This window comes from Coregonus clupeaformis, chromosome 23, assembly GCF_020615455.1.
Source record: "Coregonus clupeaformis isolate EN_2021a chromosome 23, ASM2061545v1, whole genome shotgun sequence".
NCBI classification, from domain to species: domain Eukaryota; kingdom Metazoa; phylum Chordata; class Actinopteri; order Salmoniformes; family Salmonidae; genus Coregonus; species Coregonus clupeaformis.
Genome location: NC_059214.1, coordinates 54,036,769 through 54,061,711, shown reverse-complemented (window position 1 = coordinate 54,061,711; position 24,943 = coordinate 54,036,769). Strand labels below are relative to the sequence as shown.

The following is a 24,943-nucleotide window of genomic DNA, read 5'->3' as shown; positions in this document are numbered from 1 at the left end:
TGACTGCGTAGCCAAGCACGACTCCAACACCATCATTAAGTTTGCAGACAACACAACGGTGGTAGGCCTTTTCACAGACAACGATGAGACAGACTATAGGGAGGAGGTCAGAGACCTGGAAGTGTGGTGCCAGGACAACAACCTCTCCCTCAACGTGAGACCTAGGATCAAGGTTATCCTACCAACGGGACATTAAAAACTATGGCTGAACGAGTTGTGGCTGAACGACGACATAGATAACATACAGCTGGCGAGATATACTCTACATCGGCAGGATAGAACGGCTGACTCCGGTAAGACAAGGGGTGGCGGTCTGTGTATATTTGTAAACAACAGTTCGTGCATAAAATCGAATACTAAGGAAGTCTTGAGGTTTTGCTCGCCTGAGGTAGAGTATCTCATGATAAGCTGTAGCCCACACTATTTACCAAGAGAGTTTTCATCTATATTTTTCGTAGCTGTCTATTTACCACCACAAAACGATGCTGGCACTAAGATTGCACTCAATGAGCTGTATAAGACCATAAGCAAACAGGAAAACGCTCATCCAGAGGCAATGCAGGGAAACTTAAATCCATTCTACCTAATTTCTACCAGCATGTTAAATGTGCAACCAGAGGAAAAAACTCAAGGCCACCTTTACTCCACACACAGAGACACGTACAAAGCACTCCCTCGCCCTCCATTTGGCAACTCTGACCATAACTCTATCCTCCTGATTCCTGCTTATAAGCAAAAACTAAAGCAGGAAGCACCAGTGACTCGGTTAATAAGGAAGTGGTCAGATGACGCAGATGCTAAGCTACAGGACTGTTTTGCTAGCACAGACTGGAATAGGTTCCGGGATTCTGCCGATAGCATTGAGGAGTACACCACATCAGTCACTGGCTTCATCAATAAGTGCATCGATGACGTTGTCTCCACAGTGACCATACGTACATACCCCAACCAGAAGCCATGGATTACAGGCAACATCCACACTGAGCTAAAGGGTAGAGCTGCCGCTTTCAAGGAGAGGGACTCTAACCTGGACGCTTTTAAGGAATCCCGCTATGCCCTCCCACAAACCATCAAACAGGCAAAGAGTCAATACAGGACTAAGATTGAATCGTACTACACCGGCTCCAACGCTCGTCGGACATGGCAGGGTTTGCAAACTATTACAGACTACAAAGGGAAGCACAGCCACGAGCTGCCCAGTGACACAAGCCTACCAGGCGAGCTAAATCACTTCTATGCTCGCTTCGAGGCAAGCAACACTGAAGCATGCATGAGAGCATCAGCTGCTCCGGATGACTATGTGATCACGCGCTCCGTAGCCGATGTGAGTAAGACTTTTAAGCAGGTCAACATTCACAAGGCCGTAGGGCCAGACGGATTACCAGGACGTGTACTCCGAGCATGCGCTGACCAACTGGCAAGTGTCTTCACTGACATTTTCAATAAGTCCCTGACTGAGTCTGTAATACCAACATGTTTCAAGCAGACCACCATAGTCCCTGTGCCCAAGAACACTAAGGTGACCTGCCTAAATGACTACCGATCCGTAGCACTCACGTCTGTAGCCATGAAGTGCTTTGAAAGGCTGGTCATGGCTCACATCAACACCATTATCCCAGAAACCCTAGACCCATTCCAATTTGCATACCACCCCAACAGATTCACAGATGATGCAATCTCTATTGCACTCCACACTGCCCTTTCTCACCTGGACAAGAGGAACACCTACGTGAGAATGCTATTCATTGACAACGGCTCAGCGTTCAACACCATGGTGCCTCAAAACTGGATCCTGGATCCTGGACTTCCTGATGGGCCGCCCCCAGGTGGTAAGGGTAGGCAACAACACATCTGCCACGTTGATCCTCAACACGGGGGCCCCTCAGCGGTGCGTGCTTAGTCCCCTCCTGTACTCCCTGTTCACCAATGACTGCGTGGCCAGGCACGACTCCAACACCATCATTAAGTTTGCAGACGACACAACAGTGGTAGGCCTGATCACCGACAACGATGAGACATCCTATAGGGAGGAGGTCAGAGACCTGGCCATGTGGTGCCAGGATAACAATCTCTCCCTCAACGTGATCAAGACAAAGGAGATGATTGTGGACTACAGGAGAAAAAAGAGGACTCATCACGCCCCCATTCTCATCGACGGGGCTGTAGTAGGTAGTGTGTACTGCCCAGTACATCACTGGGGCCAAGCTTCCTGACATCCAGGACCTCTATACCAGGCGGTGTCAGAGGAAGGCCCTAAAAATAGCCAAAGACTCCAGCCACCCTAGTCATAGACTGTTCGGTCTGCTACCGCACAGCAAGCGGTACCGGAGTGCCAAGTCTAGTGCCAATCCCTCCCTTTTTTTTTACGCTACTGCTACTCGCTGTTTATTATCTATTATCTATGCATAGTCACTTTACCCCTACCTACATGTACATATTGCCTCAATTACCTCGACTAACCTTTACCCCCGCACATTGACTCGGTACCAGTACCCCCTGTATATAGCCTCGTTATTGTTATTTTATTGTTGCTCTTTTATTTTTGTGTGTGTGTGTGTGTGTGTGTGTGTGTGTGTGTGTGTGTGTGTGTGTGTGTGTGTGTGTGTGTGTGTGTGTGTGTGTGTGTGTGTGTGTGTGTGTGTGTGTGTGTGTGTGTGTGTGTGTGTGTGTGTGTGTGTGTGTGTGAGAGTGTGAGTGTGTCTAGTCCATGCCGACTTTTGTATCGCTTTGAACAGGAAGCAGGCTCTGGAAAAGGTCAGGCCTTATCTGTTCTGATGGCTGTGTGGGTGTGCGTGTGTGCGTGTGTGTGTGAATGTGTGTCAGTGGAAGCTCCTCAGAGGAGGAAGGGGAGGACCATCCTACTCAGTGAATTTCAGAAAAATACAAATAGTGAAACGTTTAAAAAAGTTATCCTTTTTAGATAAAACTATACTAAATATATTCACATCATCAAATAACTGATTAAAACAAACCGTTTTGAAATGAAGATCTACAGCACTCTCAACAGCCTCAAAAGCATTCTCTGGGGTAGCACCATGGTGTAGCTGGAGGACAGCTAGTTTCCGTCCTCCTCTGGGTACATTGACTTCAATAGTAAACCTAGGAGGCTCATGGTTCTCACCCCCTTCCATAGATTTACGCAGTAATTATGACGACTTTCGGAGGATGTCCTCAACCTATCAGAGCTCTTGCAACATGAACTGACATGTTGTCCTCCCAATCAAAGGATCAGAGAATGAATCTAGTACTGAAAGCATAAGATACAGCTAGCTAGCACTGCAGTGCATAAAATGTGGTGAGTAGTTGACTCAAAGAGAAAGACAATAGTTGAACAGTTTTGAACATATTTCTTCAAAAATTAAATTGAAACAAACGGAACGAAAAAGGGATAGACCTACCTGAATTTTCCCAATAGAAACTCTTGTTTTGTTTGGAACATTTTGCAACTGTTTGGAGTAATGATTACACCCTAGATCACCTAGATGCAGGCAAGAGAGTGCAAGGCGGTACTGAATGTTTCAATGTCTGTCACCTTGATTACTCCAATTTGTCTCGCGACCTGTGCACCTGCGTTATAAACATACATTCGTAGGCTAGGTTGTAGCAACCCTAATGATGGGTATAGGGAAAATTTGTAGTAGCCTAAATCTATCGATGTTACATTGAGCTGGGTGAACGGAATAGGAATTACAGTCATCCAATATGCTGTAATAGAAAGAAGGCCATGTCCATTAAAAAAAATCCTACCTAATCTTAAACGGCACCAACCGCCACTGGTGTGTGTGAATGTGTGTGTGTGTGTGACAGAGAGAGAGAGAGAGAGAGAGAGAGAGAGAGAGAGAGAGAGAGAGAGTTGAAACAGATGGACATGTGTGATAGTGTTACAGGAGGGGGTCGCAGTTCCGGAGCGATCCACTAGGTGTCCTCCTCCGACAACCTTAGGCACCTTCTCACTCACAGTCTGGACTAATCATGATCCTATTGGTGTCACCTGTGTCTACCTGTTCACCTGTGTATTTATGCCCTCACTTCCCTGTGTTCCCTTGCTCAGTTTTCTCTGCTAGTGTCTCTATGCTCAGCAGTACTAATCAGTGTCTGTACAGGTACTTGAGAAGTGTTCTCCCTGTTTCTTTATTATTTCAGTTACTATATTTCGTATTTTGGCTGTCTGTTTTTGGAGATTTATTTGCTCCACCTTTCTGTTATCGTGTTAAGTCCGTTGTTTTGTATCCTGGCTTCGGGACCACCATTAAAGATCCTTGTTTCACCATCTCTGCCTACTGCCTACTGTCTATCCTGCACCGCACCAGGGTCACACCTCACACCAACCCTTACATGATAGAACAGTAGAGTCTGCAAGAGCTCGCTCTTGAAGAGAGTAAGGAGAGTCTGCTCTGAGAAGCATGTATCCTTTCATTCAATTTAGTCTAACACACACACACACACACACATACAGCATTCACTTCTCTCACTCTTTTCCTCTCCCCTCTCTTCTTCATAAACACAACATTTTCCCCATAAACCCAGAGGGCAAGTATTCCCTCTCTCTACTCCTCCTTTCTCTCCTCTCCTCCCTCTCAGTAACCAAGGACACTGATTCATCCCTTACTCCCCTCTCACAACAAGAAGCCTTCCCAGGTGAGCAGTGTGCCGCTATCTCTCCACTCCCTTCCCCCCTCTTTCTCTGCTCCCTCTCCTCCTCCCTCTTCTTCTGCTATTTCTCCTCTCTCCTTCCCCACTCTCCCTCTCTCCTTCCTCTCTGTCTGCTCTCTCTCTATTTCTCTCCATCCCTTCTCTCCATTTCTCTTTCCTGTGCTAGTCTTTTGGCTAGGAAAATGTAGACTGGGAACAGCACAGTGGGACAGTATTTCAGTAGGCAGGCTACAGTCAAACATGCTCTGTTCAGCTTCAGCTACCAACAGCAACAGAGATTTCCCCCAAAGGCCTGCTACTAGTAGCCTCAGGGCAACCACCACTAAGAGAGGAGAAAGTGTAACGTGTACCAACACACACATTTGTTCCAGCCCAGCACTACACACCTGATTAGCTAGTGCAGAGCAGTGTAGATCAGTGCAGTAGTTATGGTCCTGTAGGCCAGGTAGGAGTATAAAGTCAACCATCTCTAACTCCTAGAATATCCTTGACAGAAAAACGGTTTGAGAAAAGTCATAGAGACAGAAACATCAACACAGTAAGATAAAACAGGTGTTGTGGAGGTCTATACAGTGGTGGTCTTCCAGTAACCAATGAGAATGCCTTGTCAGATATAGGTTGCGAAACCCAACCAGGGCATGTGAGCCTACATCAACAAGATTATTCACTGAGACTTGCTTGTCTGTTTGTTGTGTTTGGCCAAAGTAAAGTAAGCTAATCTGCAGTGAGCATGGTGTGTGTCTGGGGGTATTGCACCACCATTACTGTAGCCTTCTGCTGATCCTAGTGTTAACTCATTTGTTCCCACATTTTTCCAGATATGCCCACTATGCACATCTTATACAATTAGTAACCCCTATAAGCCATATTGCTTTTTGAAAAAGAATATTGAAAGGTATGTGAAAAAGTATGTTTTATACATACAGTGCTCTGCCTATAATAAAATTAACAGACATTTACCCCTATTCCCAAGCTTCAATATCTATATACCTCAGCCCACTTATCCACACATCTAAACCCAATTACCCACACACCCCAGCCCTGTTACCCCAATGTGCTAAACCTAACACCCACATGCCAATGTCCTAATATTAATGCAATCAAGTCCTGATACACCCATATCCTAGCCCTATAAGCCCTATTTATTACCCATAGACTCCAGTTCCTTTGCCAAAACACCTCAGCCCTGTTACTTGCCTATCTCAGCCCTGTTACCCACTTTGCCAAGGCCTGTATTCCACCAAGTCATCAACATTTACATATATCCAGCTATCCACTGCACACTCCAAAACTGCATATCTTAGTCCTGTGACCTCTGACCTGTATACTCTAACCATTTCATAGATAAACTCATAGTACAGTGGTATAACACATGTTCCCCAGCCTCATTCACTGTTTTTCTACAAGAAACGTGTTACCAGAAAGGGCAATAGAAGTCCATTCAGACCCATGACCTGTATGAGCCTGGTACATCTCTACACCCCATTACATAAACCAGGTAAATTCATGGGCATTAAGCTTGATACTCATATAAAACAAGTCTACCCCAGTGCTCAACATACTACGTCTATCCCTGCACTTCAGCCCAAATTTACCCATACGAACCAGGTTAACACCGGAGGCTATATCCAATACTCTGATAAAACAGGACTACCGTTGTAACTATACTGAACAGAAATATAAACACAACATGTAAAGTCTTTGTCCCATGTTTCATGTTTCATGAGCTGAAATAATAGATCCCTGAAATGTTCCATACGCACAAAAAGCTTATTTCTCTCATATTTTGTGCACAAATTTGTTTACATTCCTCCCTGTTAGTGAGCATTTCTCCTTTGTCAAGATAATCCATCCACCTGACAGGTGTGGAATATCAAGAATCTGATTAAACAGCATGATCATTACACAGGTGCACCTTGTGCTGGGGACAATAAAAGGCCACTCTAAAATGTGCAGTTTTGTCACACAACACAATGCCACAGATGTCTCAAGTTTTGAGGGAGCATGCAATTGGCATGCTGACTGCAGGAATGTCCACCAGATCTGTTGCCAGAGAATTGAATATTCATTTCTCTACCATAATCCGCCTCCAACGTCGTTTTACAAAATGTGACAGCACGTCTAACCGGCCTCACAACCGCAGACCACGTGTAACCACGCCAGCCCAGGACCTCCACATCCGGCTTCTTCACCTGCGGGATCGTCTGAGACCAGCCACCCGGACAGCTGATGAAACTGTGTGTTTGCATTACCGAAGAATTTCTGCACAAAGTGTCAGAAACCGTCTCAGGGAAGCTCATCTGCATGCTCGTCGTTCTCACCAGGGACTTGACCTGACTGCAGTTCGCCGTTGTAACCGGCTTCAGTGGGCAAATGCAAATTTTCGATGGCCGCTGGCACGCTGGAGAAGTGTGCTCTTCAAGGATGAATCCCGGTTTCAACTGTACCGGGCAGATGGCAGACAGATTGTATGGCGTCGTGTGGGCGAGCGGTTTGCTGATGTCAACGTTGTGAACAGATTACCCCATGGTGGTGTTGGGGTTATGGTATGGGCAGGCATAAGCTACGGACAACGAACACAATTGCATTTTATCGACGGCAATTTCAATTCACAGAGATACCGTGACCGTGACCTGAGGCCCATTGTCGTGCCATTCATCCGCCGCCATCACCTCACGTTTCAGCATGATAATGCATGGCCCCATGTCACAAGAACATGTCTCCCATTGAGCATGTTTGGGATGCTCTGGATCGATGTGTACAACAGCGTGTTCCAGTTCCCGCCAATATCCAGCAACTTCGCACAGCCATTGAAGAGGAGTGGGACAACATTCCACAGACCTTAATCAACAGCCTAATCAACTCCATGCGAAGGAGATGTGTCGCGTTGCATGAGGCAAATGGTGGTCACACCAGATACTGACTGGTTTTCTGATCCACGCCCATGCCTTTTAAAAAAAGATATATGTGACAAACAGATGCATATCTGTACTCCCAGTCATGTGAAATCCATAGATTAGGGCTTAATGAATTTATTTCAATTGACTGATTCCCTTATATGAACTGTAACTCAGTAAAATCTTTGAAATTGTTGCATGTTTTGTTTATATTTTTGTTCAGTGTATTTAGCAAAACTCACATAAACCAGGTTTACCCTTGTGCAAGAGAAACTTAACCAAACTATTGAAGTTAAATATTTGTTATGTTGTTACCAGTTGCTGTGTGTGCCGTTTAAGATGAGGGAGGACAATAAAAAATGTTATGAGCATGGCCTTATTTATATTACAGCATATTGGATGACTGTCATTCATATTTCATTTACCCAGCTCAATGTAACATAAATAGGTTTAGGCTACTACATGACACTCAAATTTTCCCTATACGCATCATGAGGTTGCTACAACCTAGCCTATGAATGAAAGTTTACAACATAGGTGCACAGGTCAAGAGAAATTTGAGTAATCAAGGTGACAGACATTGACACATTCAATACCGCCTTGCACACTCTTGCCTGCATCTAGCTAGCTGATCTAGGGTGTAATCACTAGTCCAACAGTTGCAAACGAGAGTTTCTATTGGACAAATACAGGTATGTTTATCCCCGTTTCGTTCAACAGAATCAGCTGAATGAATACACCCCTGATCACACGCAAACACAGTTCACTTTCATAGCAGCCACATACATACAGCATGATTCCTTTGATCGTTGTAGAAGTACTTCTCGCAACTACGCGCTCTCCTCCTCTCACCTTTTCCCTTTGCTTGTGGACATCAGCTGTCTGTGACCAGGCGAAAAAACCTTTCCAAGCCAAACCTTCATATCATAACCGCTAACCGCTACACACAGCCTACATCGCTGTCACCATATTATAATGTCATAGTCAATATAGCTACTAGAACTAACGCGTTAGTAAACCCGCTACAATCATGCAGTACAGTGTACAGCAAGCAGTTTAGCAGTTACACCGGCGGGCCCCGGTGGCAATACATTCGTAAAACCAAAAGCTTACCTTGACTTGGAAGAGTTCCAGTGTTGTATGGCCATAGCCAGCTAGCTAACATAGCATCCCTCTCTGTTTGAGTCGGGTGTTTGAGTAGGATAAACTAGCTAGCTGCAAGTGAAAGTGAAACATGAAAAAATATATATATATAGATAGCTCTCTCTCTCTCTGTCTCTCACTTCTCCTTCATTTTTGAAGAAATTAATTTGTTCAAAATTGTTCAACTATTGTCTTTCTCTCTCTTTGAGTCAACTACTCACCACATTTTGCTAGTTAGCTGTGGCTTATGCTTTCAGTACTATATCTCTGAGACAGAGAGAGAGAGAGAGAGAGAGAGAGAGCATCCACCGCCTCCTAATCGTAATAGAGATGATTCAGTGGATCTAAAAAGGCGTCAGGAGTCAGGACTGCATGTATGAAATGGACACACTCACACACGGTTGAGGGGAGGTTGATGTTGGTTGGTGAATCATATCTAAACAATCACAGCTGTTGATGACGGGAGGGATGCTCATATTCTCCCACACTCCCCCCACTCTCCCCCCTTTCTCTCTCTCCCCCATCCTACCTTCCTCTGTCCTTCTTCTCTCTATCTCTAGTCCCCTTTTACTGTCCCTCTTTCTACTCATTATCTTTCTTCCTAAAATACTGGTGGTTGTTGTTGGACCAGGTATCTCTTGAAAAATAGATTTTATCTCAATAAGAAAAACCTGTATAAATAAAGGCAAAAATAAATATATATATATATATATATATCCTTGGATATGCTGCAATAATTGGCTGTTGAGACTGTTCTTTTTCTCACTCTGCGTGTGCGAGTGCGCGTGTGCATGAGTCACTCCACTCCCCTGTCTGACTGCGTGTGTCACGACTTCCTCCGAAGCTGCCTCCCCTCCTTGTTCGGGCAGGCTTCGGCATTTGTCGTCACCGGCCTTCTAGCCACTGCCGCTCCATATCTCATCATTCCATTTGTCTTGTCTTGTCAATTACACACACCTGGCTCATATTCCCCTCATTAGTACGTGTTTAAGTGTTCCCTCTGCCCCCTTGTCCTTGTGGGTGATTGTTCATTGTGAGGATTAGTAGCTCGGTTGAGCTCAGTATTTTGTATTGAGTATTTTTTGGGGGTATTTTCCCCGTGTGCATGTTTGTTCCAGTGCGCCTGTTTTGTGCACTGGACTGGTTACGCTGGATTATGGAATAAACTCTGTATACTGTGATTTACCCTCCTGCGCCTGACTCCTTCAAATCACGCATCACAGAATCACCCACCTGCTGTGGAGTCAGCAGGAGAGGAGCGCATGCCTGGAGTCATGGCACGGGTCCAGGAGCATTCAACAATGCTAGCCAGCTGGGAGAAGCGATGGATCAGGTTCTCCAGGTCGTCCAACACCTGGAGAAGAGAGGACCCGATCTGTCGAGACCAGCTGGGCAACCGGATCCAGCCACCCACACCCCAGCACCCATAGGGATCCATATATCCCGACCACGGGAGCTCAACGGGACAGCTGCTCTCTGCCAGGGATTCCTCCTCCAACTGGAGCTCTACTTCTCCAGCATCGGGCCGGCCACTTCGGAGCGGGAGAAGGTGTCCGGCCTCGTCTCCTGCCTCTTGGGGAAAGCCCTGGAGTGGGCCAACGCGGTCCGGAACGAAGGAGGAGCCGCGTTGGACAACCACCCAAAGGTCGAGAGGCGGGCGAGTGGCTGGTCCACCTGAGGCAGGGGACGAGGACTGTGCAGGACTTCGCCTTGGAGTTTCGGACTCTAGCAGCTGGGTCCGGGTGGAACGACCGGGCCCTTACCGACCACTTCCGGTGCCATCTACGGGAGGACGTCCAAAGCGAGCTAACCTCCCGGGACACCATGCTGCCCGTTCCAACCTTGGCCCACTCGGATCACGAGCTGATGGAGCTGGGTGGAGCCGCGATCCGAGAGAGAGGAGGACGACAGCGCCAGTGTCACTCTGGTGGCATGAAGGGACATTACACTGCACGATGTCGTCAGCGTTCTTTTGGGTCTGGAGGCGGCAGGCAGGGCACTCTCACATCACCCCAGGTATCGAACACCCACACTTGTTCAGAGCCCTCTGCTGCGCACTGTACCATCCACTTTCCTGATCACATTGTAGTTCCCCAGTGTGAGGCGCTAGTCGATTCAGGCGCAGCTGGGAACTTTATGGACAGGGCATTCTCACACAGTCTAGGCATTTCATTGGTTACCCTATCCAATCCACTCACCATCAGAGCACTTGACAGTCAACCATTAGGGTCCAGGTTTGTTAGGGAAGTTATCACACCAATCACTATGGTTACCCACGAGACTCATTGCGAGCAAGTCACGTTTTTTATCATTGAGTCTCCTGCTTTCCCTGTGGTACTAGGTATCCCTTGGTTAGCACTCCACAACCCCACATTCTCATTTACATTTACATTTTAGTCATTTAGCAGACGCTCTTATCCAGAGTGACTTACAGTTAGTGAGTGCATACATTATTATTATTATTATTTATTTTTTCATACTGGCCCCCCGTGGGAATCGAACCCACAACCCTGGCGTTGCAAACGCCATGCTCTACCAACTGAGCTACATCCCTGCCGGCCATTCCCTCCCATACCCTGGACGACGCTGGGCCAATTGTGCGCCGCCCTATGGGTCTCCCGGTCGCGGCCGGCTACGACAGAGCCTGGATTCGAACCAGGATCTCTTGTGGCACAGCTAGCACTGCGATGCAGTGCCTTAGACCACTGCGCCACTTGGGAGGCCATGGCCGCAGAGGGTTCTCACAGGGTGGTCGCGAGAGTGTCAGGGTAGGTGTCTCGGTCTTTCCGTTGGTGCAACCACGGTGGAAAGTCCAGACAGTACCTCCACCTTGCCCATTCCCCCCGAATACCTTGATTTGGCGCACACGTTTTCCAAAACGCAGGCGACCAAGTTACCACCTCATCGGGCGGGGGATTGCGCGATAAACCTCCGGGTAGACGCTGTGCCTCCCAGGAGTCATGTGTATCCCCTGTCACAGGCTGAAATGGAGGCTATGGAAACATACGTCACCGAGTCCCTGTGCCAGGGGTTTATAAGTCCCTCCACTTCACCCGCCTCCTCAAGTTTCTTTTTTGTGAAGAAGAAAGATGGCGGTCTGCGCCCTTGCATTGATTATCGATCACTGAACAAGGAGACGATACGATTTAGTTATCCTCTCCCCCTCATTCCTTCAATGATCGAGTCAATGCATGGGGTGCGCTTCTTCACAAAATTAGATCTCCGGAGTGCGTACAACCTGGTGCGTGTCTGAGAGGGGGATGAGTGGAAGTCAGCATTCAGCACAACCACGGGGCATTATGAATACCTGGTGATGCCCTACGGTTTGATGAATGCTCCATCCGTCTTCCGATCCTTTGTGAACGAGGTGTTTCGGGACATGCTTGGTCGCGATGTAGTGGTCTACTTCGATGACATTCTGGTGTATTCTACTACGCGCGCCAAGCATGTGTCCCTGGTTCGCAAAGTGCTGGCCCGACTGTTGGAAAATGACCTTTATGGCAAGGCAGAAAAGTGTCTGTTTTTCCAGCAGTCCGTCTCCTTCCTCGGATACTGCATTAAATCAAATCAAATCAAATCAAATTGTATTGGTCACATGCGCCGAATACAACAGGTACAGACATCACAGTGAAATGCTTACTTACAGCCCTTAACCAACAGTGCATTTATTTTTAACAAAAAAGTAAAAATAAAACAACAACAAAAAAAGTGTTGAGAAAAAAAAGAGCAGAAGTAAAATAAAATAACAGTAGGGAGGCTATATATACAGGGGGGTACCGTTGCAGAGTCAATGTGCGGGGGCACCGGCTAGTTGAGGTAATATGTACATGTGGGTAGAGTTAAAGTGACTATGCATAAATAATTAACAGAGTAGCAGCAGCGTGAAAAGGATGGGGTGGGGGGGCAGTGCAAATAGTCCGGGTAGCCATGATTAGCTGTTCAGGAGTCTTATGGCTTGGGGGTAGAAGCTGTTGAGAAGTCTTTTGGACCTAGACTTGGCACTCCGGTACCGCTTGCCGTCGCGGTAGCAGAGAGAACAGTCTATGACTAGGGTGGCTGGAGTCTTTTACAATTTTGAGGGCCTTCCTCTGACACCGCCTGGTATAGAGGTCCTGGATGGCAGGAAGCTTGGCCCCAGTGATGTACTGGGCCGTACGCACTACCCTCTGTAGTGCCTTGCGGTCGGAGGCCAAGCAGTTGCCATACCAGGCGGTGATGCAACCAGTCAGGATGCTCTCGATGGTGCAGCTGTAGAATTTTTGAGGAGCTGAGGACCCATGCCAAATCTTTTCAGTCTCCTGAGGGGGAATAGGCTTTGTCGTGCCCTCTTCACGACTGTCTTGGTGTGTTTGGACCATGATAGTTCGTTGGTGATGTGGACACCAAGGAACTTGAAGCTCTCAACCTGTTCCACTACAGCCCGTCGATGAGAATGGGGGCGTGCTCAGTCCTCTTTTTTTTCCTGTAGTCCACAATCATCTCCTTTGTCTTGGTCACGTTGAGGGAGAGGTTGTTGTCCTGGCACCACACTGCCAGGTCTCTGACCTCCTCCCTATAGGCTGTCTCATCGTTGTCGGTGATCAGGCCTACCACTGTTGTGTCGTCGGCAAACTTAATGATGGTGTTGGAGTCGTGCCTGGCCATGCAGTCATGGGTGAACAGAGAGTACAGGAGGGGGACTGAGCACGCACCCCTGAGGGGCCCCCCGTGTTGAGGATCAGTGTGGCAGATGTGTTGTTACCTACCCTTACCACCTGGGGGCGGCCCGTCAGGAAGTCCAGGATCCAGTTGCAGAGGGAGGTGTTTAGTCCCAGGATCCTTAGCTTAGTGATGAGCTTAGAGGGCACTATGGTGTTGAATGCTGAGCTGTAGTCAATGAATAGCATTCTCACGTAGGTGTTCCTCTTGTCCAGGTGGGAAAGGGCAGTGTGGAGTGCAATAGAGATTGCATCATCTGTGGATCTGTTGGGGCGGTATGCAAATTGGAGTGGGTCTAGGGTTTCTGGGATAATGCTGTTGATGTGAGCCATGACCAGCCTTTCAAAGCACTTCATGGCTACAGACGTCAGTGCTACGGGTCGGTAGTCATTTAGGCAGGTTATCTTAGAGTCCTTGGGCACGGGGACTTTGGTGGTCTGCTTGAAACATGTTGGTATTACAGACTCAGTCAGGGACATGTTGAAGATGTCAGTGAAGACACTTGCCAGTTGGTCAGCACATGCTCGGAGTACACGTCCTGGTAATCCGTCTGGCCCTGCGGCCTTGTGAATGTTGACCTGCTTAAAAGTCTTACTCACATCGGCTACGGAGAGCGTGATCACATAGTCATCCGGAACAGCTGGTGCTCTCATGCATGCTTCAGTGTTGCTTGCCTCGAAGCGAGCATAGAAGTGGTTTAGCTCATCTGGTAGGCTTGTGTCACTGGGCAGCTCACGGCTGTGCTTCCCTTTGTAGTCTGTAATAGTTTTCAAGCCCTGCCACATCCGACGAGCGTCAGAGCCAGTGTAGTACGATTCAATCTTAGTCCTGTATTGACTCTTTGCCTGTTTGATGGTTCGTCGGAGGGCATAGCGGGATTTCTTATAAGCGTCCGGGTTAGAGTCCCGTTCCTTGAAAGCGGCAGCTCTACCCTTTAGCTCAGTGCGGATGTTTCCTGTAATCCATGGCTTCTGGTTGGGGTATGTACGTACGGTCACTGTGGGGGACGACATCATCGATGCACTTATTGATGAAGCCAGTGACTGATGTGGTGTACTCCTCAATGCTGTCTGAAGAATCCCGGAACATGTTCCAGTCTGTGCTAGCAAAACAGTCCTGTAGCTTAGCATCTGCGTCATCTGACCACTTTTTTATTAACCGAGTCACTGGTGCTTCCTGCTTTAGTTTTTGCTAATAAGCAGGAATCAGGAGGATAGAGTTATGGTCAGATTTGCCAAATGGAGGGCGAGGGAGAGCTTTGTATGCGTCTCTGTGTGTGGAGTAAAGGTGGTCTAGAGTTTTTTTTCCTCTGATTGCACATTTAACATGCTGGTAGAAATTAGGTAGAACGGATTTAAGTTTCCCTGCATTAAAGTCCCCGGCCACTAGGAGCGCTGCATCTGGATGAGCGTTTTCCTGTTGATTTATGGCCTTGTACAACTCATTCAGTGTAATCTTAATGCCAGCATTGGTTTGTGGTGGTAAATAGACAGCTATGAAAAATATAGATGAAAACTCTCTTGGTAAATAGTGTGGTCTACAGTTTATCATAAGATACTCTACCTCAGGAGAGCAAAACCTCGAGACTTCCTTAGTATTTGCTTTTGTGCACCAGCTGTTGTTTACAAATATACACAGACCGCCACCCCTTGTCTTACCGGAGTCAGCCGTTCTATCCTGCCGATGTAGCGTATAGCCCGCTAGCTGTATGTTATCAATGTCGTCGTTCAGCCACGACTCGGTGAAACATAAGATATTACAGTTTTTAATGTCCCGTTGATAGGATAACCGTAATCTTAAATCATCCAATGTATTTTCAAAGGATTGAACGTTGGCTAATAGGATTGATGGAAGAGGCAGTTTACTCGCTCGCCGTCGGATCCTTACAAGGCACCCCGATCTACGTCCACGATATCTCCGTCTCAGGTGTGGAGATGGAGGGAGATTGCATTTCAGCCGTGCGTAATTGGCCGACTCCAACCACGGTTAAGGAGGTGCAGCGCTTTATTGGCGTCGCCAACTACTATCTGAGGTTTATCCAGGGCTTTGGCAAGGTCGCAGCTCCCATTACGTCTCTGTTGAAGGGTGGGCCGTCCCGGCTCCACTGGTCTGATGAGGCTGACAGGGCCTTCAGTAACCTGAGGGGTCTGCTCACCTCAGCCCCGGTACTGGCGCACCCCGATCCATCACTACCGTTCGTAGTGGAGGTGGATGCGTCCGAGGTAGGGATAGGCGCTGTCCTATCTCAACGCTCGGGCACGCCACCCAAGCTCCGCCCCTGTGCCTTCTTTACATTTTACATTACATTTTAGTCATTTAGCAGACGCTCTTATCCAGAGCGACTTACATTTAGTGAGTGCATACATTATTTTTTTATTTTTTTCATACTGGCCCCCCGTGGGAATCGAACCCACAACCCTGGCATTGCAAACGCCATGCTCTACTAACTGAGCTACAACCCTGCCGGCCATTCCCTCCCCTACCTTGGACGACGCTGGGCTAATTGTGCGCCGCCCCATGGGTCTCCCGGTTGCGGCCGGCTACGACAGAGCCTGGATTCGAACCAGGATCTCTAGTGGCACAGCTAGCACTGCGATGCAGTGCCTTAGACCACTGCGCTTCTCTAAGAAGCTCAGCCCGGTGGAGCAGAACTATAACGTTGGTGATCGGGAGCTGTTGGCTGTTGTCCGAGCCCTGACCGTGTGGAGGCATTGGCTCGAAGGGGCGAAACACCCTTTCCTCGTCTGGACGGACCACCGTAACCTGGAGTACATCCGGGCAGCGAGGAGGCTGAATCCTCACCAGGCCAGGTGGGCCCTATTCTTCATCCGGTTTGATTTCACACTATCATACATCCCGGGTACGAAGAACGTGAAGGCAGACACATTGTCACGGCTGTATGACACAGAGGAGAGGCTGGTAGTATGGCCGATGAACGCGGATATAGAGCAGGCGTTACGCACAGAGCCATCTCAACCTCAGTGTCCATCTGGGCTGCAGTACGTGCCTGCTCTTATCCGTGACCGTCTGATCTACTGGGCACACACGTCACCCTCCTCTGGTCACCCAGGTATCGATCGTACAGTGCGTTGCCTGACCGGAAAGTACTGGTGGCCTACCTTGGCTAAGGACGTGAGGGTGTATGTCTCCTCCTGCTCGGTGTGCGCCCAGAGTAAGGCACCTAGGCACCTCCCAGCGGGTAAGTTACAACCTTTACCAGTTCCACAACGACCATGGTCTCAGCTGAGTGTTGATTTCCTTACCGATCTTCCCCTCTCCCAAGGTAACACCACCATCCTGGTTGTTGTGGACCACTTTTCCAAGGCCTGCCGCCTCCTTCCTCTGCCCGGTCTCCCCACGGCCCTGCAAACTGCGGAGGTCCTGTTTACACACGTCTTCCGGCACTATGGGACGCTGCCCACGTCCACCTCCAACGCGCCGTGCATCATCAGAAGGCCAACGCTGACCGCCACTGCAGTGAGGCCCCGGTCTTCGTACCGGGTGATCGGGTCTGGCTCTCGACCCAGAATCTGCCTGTCCGCCTGCCCTGCCAGAAGCTGAGCCCGCGGTTTGTGGGGCCATTCAAAGTCCTGAGGAGAATCAACGAGGTTACCTATAGGTTATTACTCCCCCATGATTACCGTATTAACCCCTCATTTCATGTGTCTCTCCTCAGGCCGGTGGTGGCTGTTCCGCTCCAGGAGACTTAGGTGCGGGAGGTCCCTCCGCCTCCTCTGGACATCGAGGGGGGCCCGGCGTACTCCGTCCGTTCCATCCTGGATTCGAGGCGTCGGGTGGGGGGCCTTCAGTACCTCGTGGAGTGGGAGGGGTACGATCTGGAAGAACAGTGCTGGGACCCGGCGAGGGATATCCTCGATCCCTCCCTGTTGCGGGATTTCCACCGTCGCCATCCGGGTCGCCCTGCTCCGCATCCTCCTGGCTGCTGGAACTGCGCGTCCGGGGGTACTGTCACGACTTCCTCCGAAGCTGCCTCCCCTCCTTGTTCGGGCAGGCTTTGGCGTTCGTTGTCACTGGCCTTCTAGCCACTGCCGCTCCATATCTCATCATTCCATTTGTCTTGTCTTGTCAATTACACACACCTGGTTCATATTCTCCTCATTAGTACGTGTTTAAGTGTTCCCTCTGCCCCCTTGTCCTTGTGGGTGATTGTTCATTGTGAGGATTAGTAGCTCGGTTGAGCTCAGTATTTTGTATTGCCGGGGTATTTTTCCCTGTGCGCCTGTTTTGCGCACTGGGCTGGTTACGCTGGATTATGGAGTAAACTCTGTATACTGTGATTTACCCTCCTGCGCCTGACTCCTTCAAATCACACATCACAGCGTGATCAAGCACTGGCATGGAGGTGTGTGTGTGTGTGTGTGTGTGTGTGTGTGTGTGTGTGTGTGTGTGAGAGAGAGAGAGAGAGAGGGAGAGAGTGTGTGTGTGGAGGTGCACCTCTGTCATTGTGTTCAATGTGTAGCTGTAGAATGTGTGCATAATATGCTAAATGCATTTCACACATCTATTAACACATCAGCAGGGTACAGTAATGGTAGCGTAATCCCCCAGACACACACCACGGTCTCCAGCGGCCCAAACCAACCTCAACCCATCACAACACCTGCAAACAAACAGCATACAGGCCAACTATTCTACAACCATCTGTTACCTATACAGCGCACATAGACCGATGTGATCTCATATTCAATATGATGAACTTGTAGTACAGTTGGATTTGAATGTCTTCATAGTTCTCTTACCGTTTCTATATTTAGAACAGTGCATGCTTCAATCTAAACTGAAAACAGAAGGTTGCGTTTGGCCTGTCAAACGACGGAAATGGGTTTAACTGTCTCTAACCACAAGACTCCTCAACTGCTTTTACATCTCATCGTGACTATTCAAACCATAGACTGTATAAATCAATATAACATTTCAAACCATATCAATTGTTGTTTTGAATTTGCAATAAATCCTTAACTAGCTTTGTTGCATTATTCCATATAATTCATTTCGGTTTCACTTTACAGTAAATTGAAATGAGAACGGAAATACAATAGCCTACAGACGAAAAATAAAGTTCAATTATTATTTTTTTACAAAAGAGTATACTATATTTCAAGTAAAACAAAGAAAAACTAAAACCTAAAACAAATGTTATTTCTTGACTATCGTATAAACTTGATTGAATAGATAGCCTAATGTATCTCTTCTCACCTGAAAAGCGCATCGAAGCAGTGACCAGACGTTGGAAAGTTTTTCCTTGTCGCGGAGGACTGTAGGCATGTTTGGTCACTGGTCATCTCCTCGGTCCATCTCACAGAAGACGCACCGTGCGAGCACAAATCGGTACAAATGCCAAACATCCCGTTCTACCGCCTGAGAGCGAGCAGCGTCACCAGCTCAACTGGAGAGTCACGGAGTCGGTGTCGTCTTGGGAGCGAGCGTGTGATGTGCGTGGGCGTACCGGCGGATTCGAATGACAGAGCCGACGTGACGCATCGGTTATAGGTTCAGACACGAAGTTCAAACATCGGCGGGGAGCGCAGCTATCTATATAAGACACTACACACCTATACACACTCACACCAATGACCCACACGCACAAACGGAAACAATGTGGCACACGCTCCTTCCAGCGCGTTTTTGAACGGAAGCACAGTGCATCGCACAATCTCACCATGCACCCAGTGTACAATCTCTGAAAAGTGAAGGGGTTCACTTGCTGTTGAATTATTGTTGTTTCACCCTCTCCGCATCCTACCAGTGAATGCCTTTGTGATCTATCATTACCGCTAATGCACTCTGCTGTGGTCTGGACTGGGACGCAGCGGGTCTGTGTTGTGTAGAGTTTGTGTTGTCCTAATGAAATATGACTCATGTTCCTGCCCCATATGCCGCCGGCGGAGAGCGCGCGTGAGAGAGAGAGAGCGAGAGCGAGAGAGCGATATGGAGGAGCGGGTTTAAATGGAGATGGATTAACAACCCTTGTGAAAAAATCAATTGAATTGTACATGTGATCACATGTGTTTCACATGTGAGAGTTCCACATGTGACAGTTAGATTTGAAAGTGCAAAATCGATTTTCACATGTAAAAGTTTTTCACATGTGAAAATGCAATTTCGCATGTGATAGGTTTTCACGTGAAAGTCTTTCATAAGAGTATGGGGTGGGGCGGGGGCTGCAAGGAAATAGAGGAGATATGAGACTGAGGAAGGAGAGAGAGAGAGAAAAATGGGAAATGTGATTATTTTTCACAATAGTTTTATCTCTCAGGAGAAGTGGAGGGCATAAACCAGTTAGTTTCTGGCAGATCAAGCGATTGAGTATCTCAGCAGCTTTACTAACTTTTAAAAGGTGAAATACAGTAGTTAGTCTACATGTGCTATTTTCTCATTGAGCCCAAACCTCTTGCAGGAGAGGAGACCCTGGAGAAAAACGTTTGGGTGTTTCTGATGTTGGTACAATGGTAGAAATATCGATCACATTCTAGTTTTGGGCATGGTACCGCTATATATGGTTCAATATTAGAGATTAGAATTTAGGCAACATGCAATATCATGGACATAAACTGTCTGAATCAATACTGTTTCCATTTTTATTGGATTTGCACGCAAAAAATCATATTTAATTTACGTTAGTTGACAATTTATCAAACATCAATCAAACTGATAGCCATTGATGACACACATAGCAGACGCTCCAAAGCCATTATTGCGCAATCAGAGCGCACTGCCTGGCCTGCGCTTGTCCAGGACAAAAACAAACAGTAGGATAGTGTAACGCACCACCTATCAACGTTTTTAAGCATAACCATATTGACAAAATTAATTTGGTTTGTTTTTCAGCCATGCAGCGAAAATCTTGGAGGAAGGAAGAACAGGTAGGCTAGCCTAAACAATGCTGTAAGGAGCTAGGCTATAATATAGGCCAATAAGATAATCAGATGATACAATTCGATACTAATTTCCTGCTAGGTTAAAATGGCTTTTAGAAATATGATTGGAATTAGTAAAATACAGTATATTATGGGCATTTTTAAGCCATGACTATAGATATTTGTGAGAGGGATTCCTGTAATATAGCCTACAACTTGCCCTAATGCAGGGCAAAGTGATGGACACTGAACAGCCACCTGTAAGTCTGAACATGTTAAAGTATGACTCATTACATTCAAAGTAAAAGTAATAACTACTACAACATGCATTGTAAAATAGTTTGTTGGTAGACTATATTGATAAACACCAGGACATTGTAGGCCTACTGACATTTCATTTGATTGTCACTTCAATGAGAGAATGGAGAATAAGTGCAATTACATATAGCTAAATAAAGTATTTTATTTTAGGACCATGTTACCATGTTAGGACAATAGACAGAACAATGTCTGAACTTGATATCTATTAGAGCAGCACAGTGCACAGCCAGGCTGAGTAAAACCTTCAGTATCTGCAACCAAGGACAGAAAGCTATTAACTACTGAACAGTGTCTGTCTCGACAGGTGTCTAAGGTTGTGTGGGTTAAAGACGCCCCCCTGGCCAAGGCAGTGGGGAGGACAGAGCAGGCTGCTTCTGATGCTACTCCAACGGCTGAAAAGAAATCAAGGTTTGAGCGTCTGAAGGAAAGGATGGAAGAAGAGAGGAAAGTTGAGCATGAGCATTTGATGAGAAAAATTCAGGAGTTGGAGATTATTAGAGATGCCCCCCTGGCCAAGGCAGTGGTGAGGAGAGAGCAGGCTGCTTCTGATGTTACTCCAACGGCTGAAAAAAAGTCAAGGTTTGAGCGTCTGAAGGAAAAGTTGGAAGGAGAGAGGAGAGCTGAGCATGAGCACCTGATAAAAAACATTCAGGAGTTGGAAATGAGCGTAAAGTGGGAGCAGAATAAATATGCAGTCCAAGAGAAAGCTCTAAAGGAGATGGCCAGAGGGAATGAGAGGGCAGAGGCAGAAAAAGCTGCCCTCCAGGAGATAATTCAGAGACTGGTGAAGAAACAGGTGCGGACAGAGGAAGCCTGGGGGAAAAAGCAGGAAGACTGGACCAAGGCCAAAGCCATGTTTTCAGACCAGTGGTCAAAACTGGAGAAGCTTTGGAAGAGGGAGAAATCTGCTCTAATAGATAATGCAGAGAGCTTTAAAAAGATCATCAAGGATCTCCAGTGTGCCTCGAAAACAACAGAGGCAGAGATCAAGATGGCAGAGACAGAGAAAACTGCACTCCAGGAGATCATGCAGAGACTGGTGGTGAAAATTGTCCAGACCGAGAAAGCCTGGGGAAATGAGCAGAGAGACTGGGCCAAGGACAAGGCCAGGTTATCAGACCAGATGCAGATGATGGAGATTGCTTGGAGCTTAAGAGAAGATGGATGGGCCAAACTGATGCAACACATGGAAGCGGAGATAGCCCAGAAGAAGATTCTGCAGGAAAAAGAGGCACAGGTAGATTAGGCTGTGCATATTTTATTTATTTTAATAATTAGAAGGATAATGCAGAATCGTTGGTTTGGTAAAGAATAGCCTAAGCCAAATTATTAATGTAGAGGTTGAAGAGTGAAAATACTGTGTCCCTTTTCCAGGTGCACAGCAAAAGTGCATGCCACATTGGAATAAGAGGCTACTTGAAGAATATAACCAAAAAGAGGAGGGAGAAAAAGGAGAGGGCGAAGGAAGACAAATATGGCCCCTAAAGAAGAAAGTAGTCAGGAGGGATTATACACATCCCTGATTAAGGTGTATTGCACAAAAAATTTTAATTGAGATTTTCTATTTAATTTAATTTAATAAACAACATTAGTAAGGCAATTTGAGTTCATGGTGGTTTATTATTCCTTGAGGTATTTTCCTTCTACAGTATAAGTGTTGCTTCTGATGGCGAACTGTCCTGCTCAGCCATTGAAACAGACAGACAGACAGGTGCCACTGATCACAACTATAAACTAATAACAACTAACCTATGTCAGAAACATAGATACTGTATTTGCTTATTCCTCTCGCATTCATTTTAGTATTTTCACTCAGATGTTCACTCAGTGAGAATTACAAGAGGTTGGTGGCACCTTAATTGGAAGGGTGGGCTCATGGTAATGACCTGAGCGGAATAGGTGGAATGGTATCAAATACATCAAACACATGGTTTCCATGTGTTTGATGCCATTCCATTCGCTCATAGTAGTATAGTAGTATAGTATAGTATAGTATAGTAGTATATTATAACATAATACAAAAACAATTTTTGTATAGAAATACATATACTATTTGCTTATAACCAGTGGTTAAAGGGAAACTCCTGCTCTACACTGGGCAGGAAGCCAGTAGCTTCACAGGGATGTGTCTTGCCTCTCCTGGTTGAATGTGGTTGAGTTTTGGTTGAACCCCTCAGAGACCACACTACTAATATACCTATGGTGACCTGTTTACGGTTATCAGACCATGGGCAGGCCCTGGTGTTTGTGTGTGTGTGGTGTGGTGTTGTATGTGTGTCTGTGTGTGTCTCTGTGTGTGTGTGTGTGTGTGTGTGTGTGTGTGTGTGTGTGTGTGTGTGTGTCACGTATGTCTGTTTGTGGTCCAGGTGTGGCTTCTCTGTTCCCTGTGAGGATGGAGGATGACAGAGAGGTCAAATAGACCCTTTCACTGGGTGAGTTATAGCGCTGTGGGAAAGAGGAGGAGGCGGCAGTGTGTGTGTGCATGCATGCATATTTGTGTGTGTGTGTGTGTGTATGTGTTTATTTATGTGTGCATGTGTGTGTGTACGTGCGTGTGTGTGTGCATATATGTGTGTGCTGTAGTTTATGGTTAAGAGGGAGGAGAGGTTACGTTATAAGACACATCTGGACACACTAACTGTGTAGAGCAGTCTGAACTCCTACGATTAGAGTGACAGGAGAGAGAGGAGTAACAGTGGGGGAGAGTGAGAAACATTTTGGAACTTAGAAGAGAGAGTGAAGGTCAGAGGAGTGTGTACACCTGCTGTTGATCTGTTTGACTCTGGCCTTGTCTTGTCCCCACAATACTTTTAGTTCTCCGAACAGGACTAGCGATACATTTTCTTCTGTGTGCTTGTGTGTCGGTGTACACGCACGTGTGTGTGTGTCTGTGTGTGTGTGTGTATGTGTATGTGCTATTATGTGTATATATCAGAGGCTCATATTGTTATTAATTAGAGTTATTAAGTTATCTCTCCAACACAATAGCAATGAAGCACAGGCAACTGTCTGCATTATGTTAAATCATGTGGAAGTTGGTCATAAAATAATAACAGAAATCAATAAAGAGCTGTTTACATATTCTTCTTCTAGCAGAGAGGTGAGATGGAGAGGGGGAGATTGGTTTTATGAGAAATGTGTCACCCTTAAGCTCAGAGACTCACCCCAAAACGCTCTCTCTCTCCTTGTCTCTCTCTCTCTCTCTCTCTCTCTCTCTCTCTCTCTCTCTCTCTCCCTTGTCTCTCTCTTTCTCTCTCTCACACACACTTGCTCTCTCTTTCTCTCTCTCTCACACACACACACACACACACACACACTTGCGCCGTGACAGGATCATTAGTAACAGGCCGTATGGTGTTTCCGTGTGTGACATGATAATAGCTCATATTTATGTTGCTGAGTGTCTGTTCTTTCCTCCTGGTCTGCCCAAAGCAGGTGTTCCAGATGTTACTGAAGCTCTTCTCTCAGCTCTCTTTTTTTTCTCTCTCTCTCTCTCTCTCTCTCTCTCTCTCTCTCTCTCTCTCTCTCTCTCTCTCTCTCTCTCTCTCTCTCTGTTCTGTCTGTTTCCTCTGGTACTAATGAGCTACCTGTCTGTGGACTTCCCCTGATCTGAATTCTGCTGGTCCTTTATGACCTGACCATAAACACACACACTCTCTTTCTCTCGCTCTCGCTCTCTCTCTCTCTCTCTCTCTCTCACGCACGCACACACACACACACACACACACACACACACACACACACACACACACACACACACACACACACACACACACACACACACACACTGTCATGAGACCTGAATGTTTCCCTTCCCTCCCATCCTCATACAGGAGCTTTAATAACATGTTATACCACTGGAATACTTCCAATGTTCAAATTCAGGGAAGTTAATAAAAAAAATATCAAATACAAAAATTATTATGGCACGTTTCTTTAGAGAGAGCTCATGAAAACTGTGTGGAAAATTTGATAGGCAAAGAAGAAATGACTGAAGTGGAGGATAGGGAGTGAGAAAGACATGGAGGGAAAGGAAGAGAGGATGTTAGAGAGATGTAAATATAGAGAGAGAGACCTGGGGCAGTGTCCACAGTAACAGGCTGGTGGTGACAGGACCTTAGAGGCTCTGGTGTGTCCCTCAAAAATGCCTGTTTAGACACCACGATAAACACCTGGGCCTCAGGAGTCCAACCTCCTAACCACACACACACACACACACACACAGTGCTCCAGAGAGATCTACAGACTATGACAGCTTCCAGCGGTATCCATGGAGACCCTCAGGGATTCCAGATTCCTCCAGGTAGGTGATCAGTCATGAGCGATAGAGAAAGATAGAGTGTGAGAGAGAGA

At 46.9% G+C, this 24,943-nt stretch overlaps 2 protein-coding genes across 7 annotated transcripts in view; one reads left to right on the top strand and one right to left on the bottom strand.

Annotated features, from left to right (window-relative positions):
• LOC121555105 overlaps positions 1–18,923 on the bottom strand; it is an 81,282-nt gene extending 62,359 nt beyond the window's left edge. For 3 of the 6 annotated variants that reach the window (XR_006657306.1, XM_045206762.1, XM_045206765.1), the window contains exon 1: positions 18,609–18,921. Coding sequence is in view for 4 of the 6 variants with exons in the window: in XM_045206762.1 (XP_045062697.1) it covers positions 18,609–18,677 (69 nt within the window). In the remaining 2 variants the exon portion in view is untranslated. Of the gene's footprint in view, positions 1–18,608 lie in introns of all 6 variants that reach the window. The other 3 variants (XR_006657307.1, XM_045206764.1, XM_045206763.1) reach the window with 2 other exon arrangements.
• Positions 18,924–20,904: 1,981 nt separating this feature from the next.
• LOC121555095 lies at positions 20,905–22,076 on the top strand. The gene is made up of 2 exons (XM_041868902.2): positions 20,905–21,827; positions 21,965–22,076. Exons 1-2 carry the CDS (start codon positions 21,021–21,023, stop codon positions 22,073–22,075), a joined length of 918 nt encoding a protein of 305 aa, XP_041724836.2. The 5' UTR covers positions 20,905–21,020; the 3' UTR covers position 22,076.
• The last annotated feature ends 2,867 nt before the right edge of the window (positions 22,077–24,943 follow it).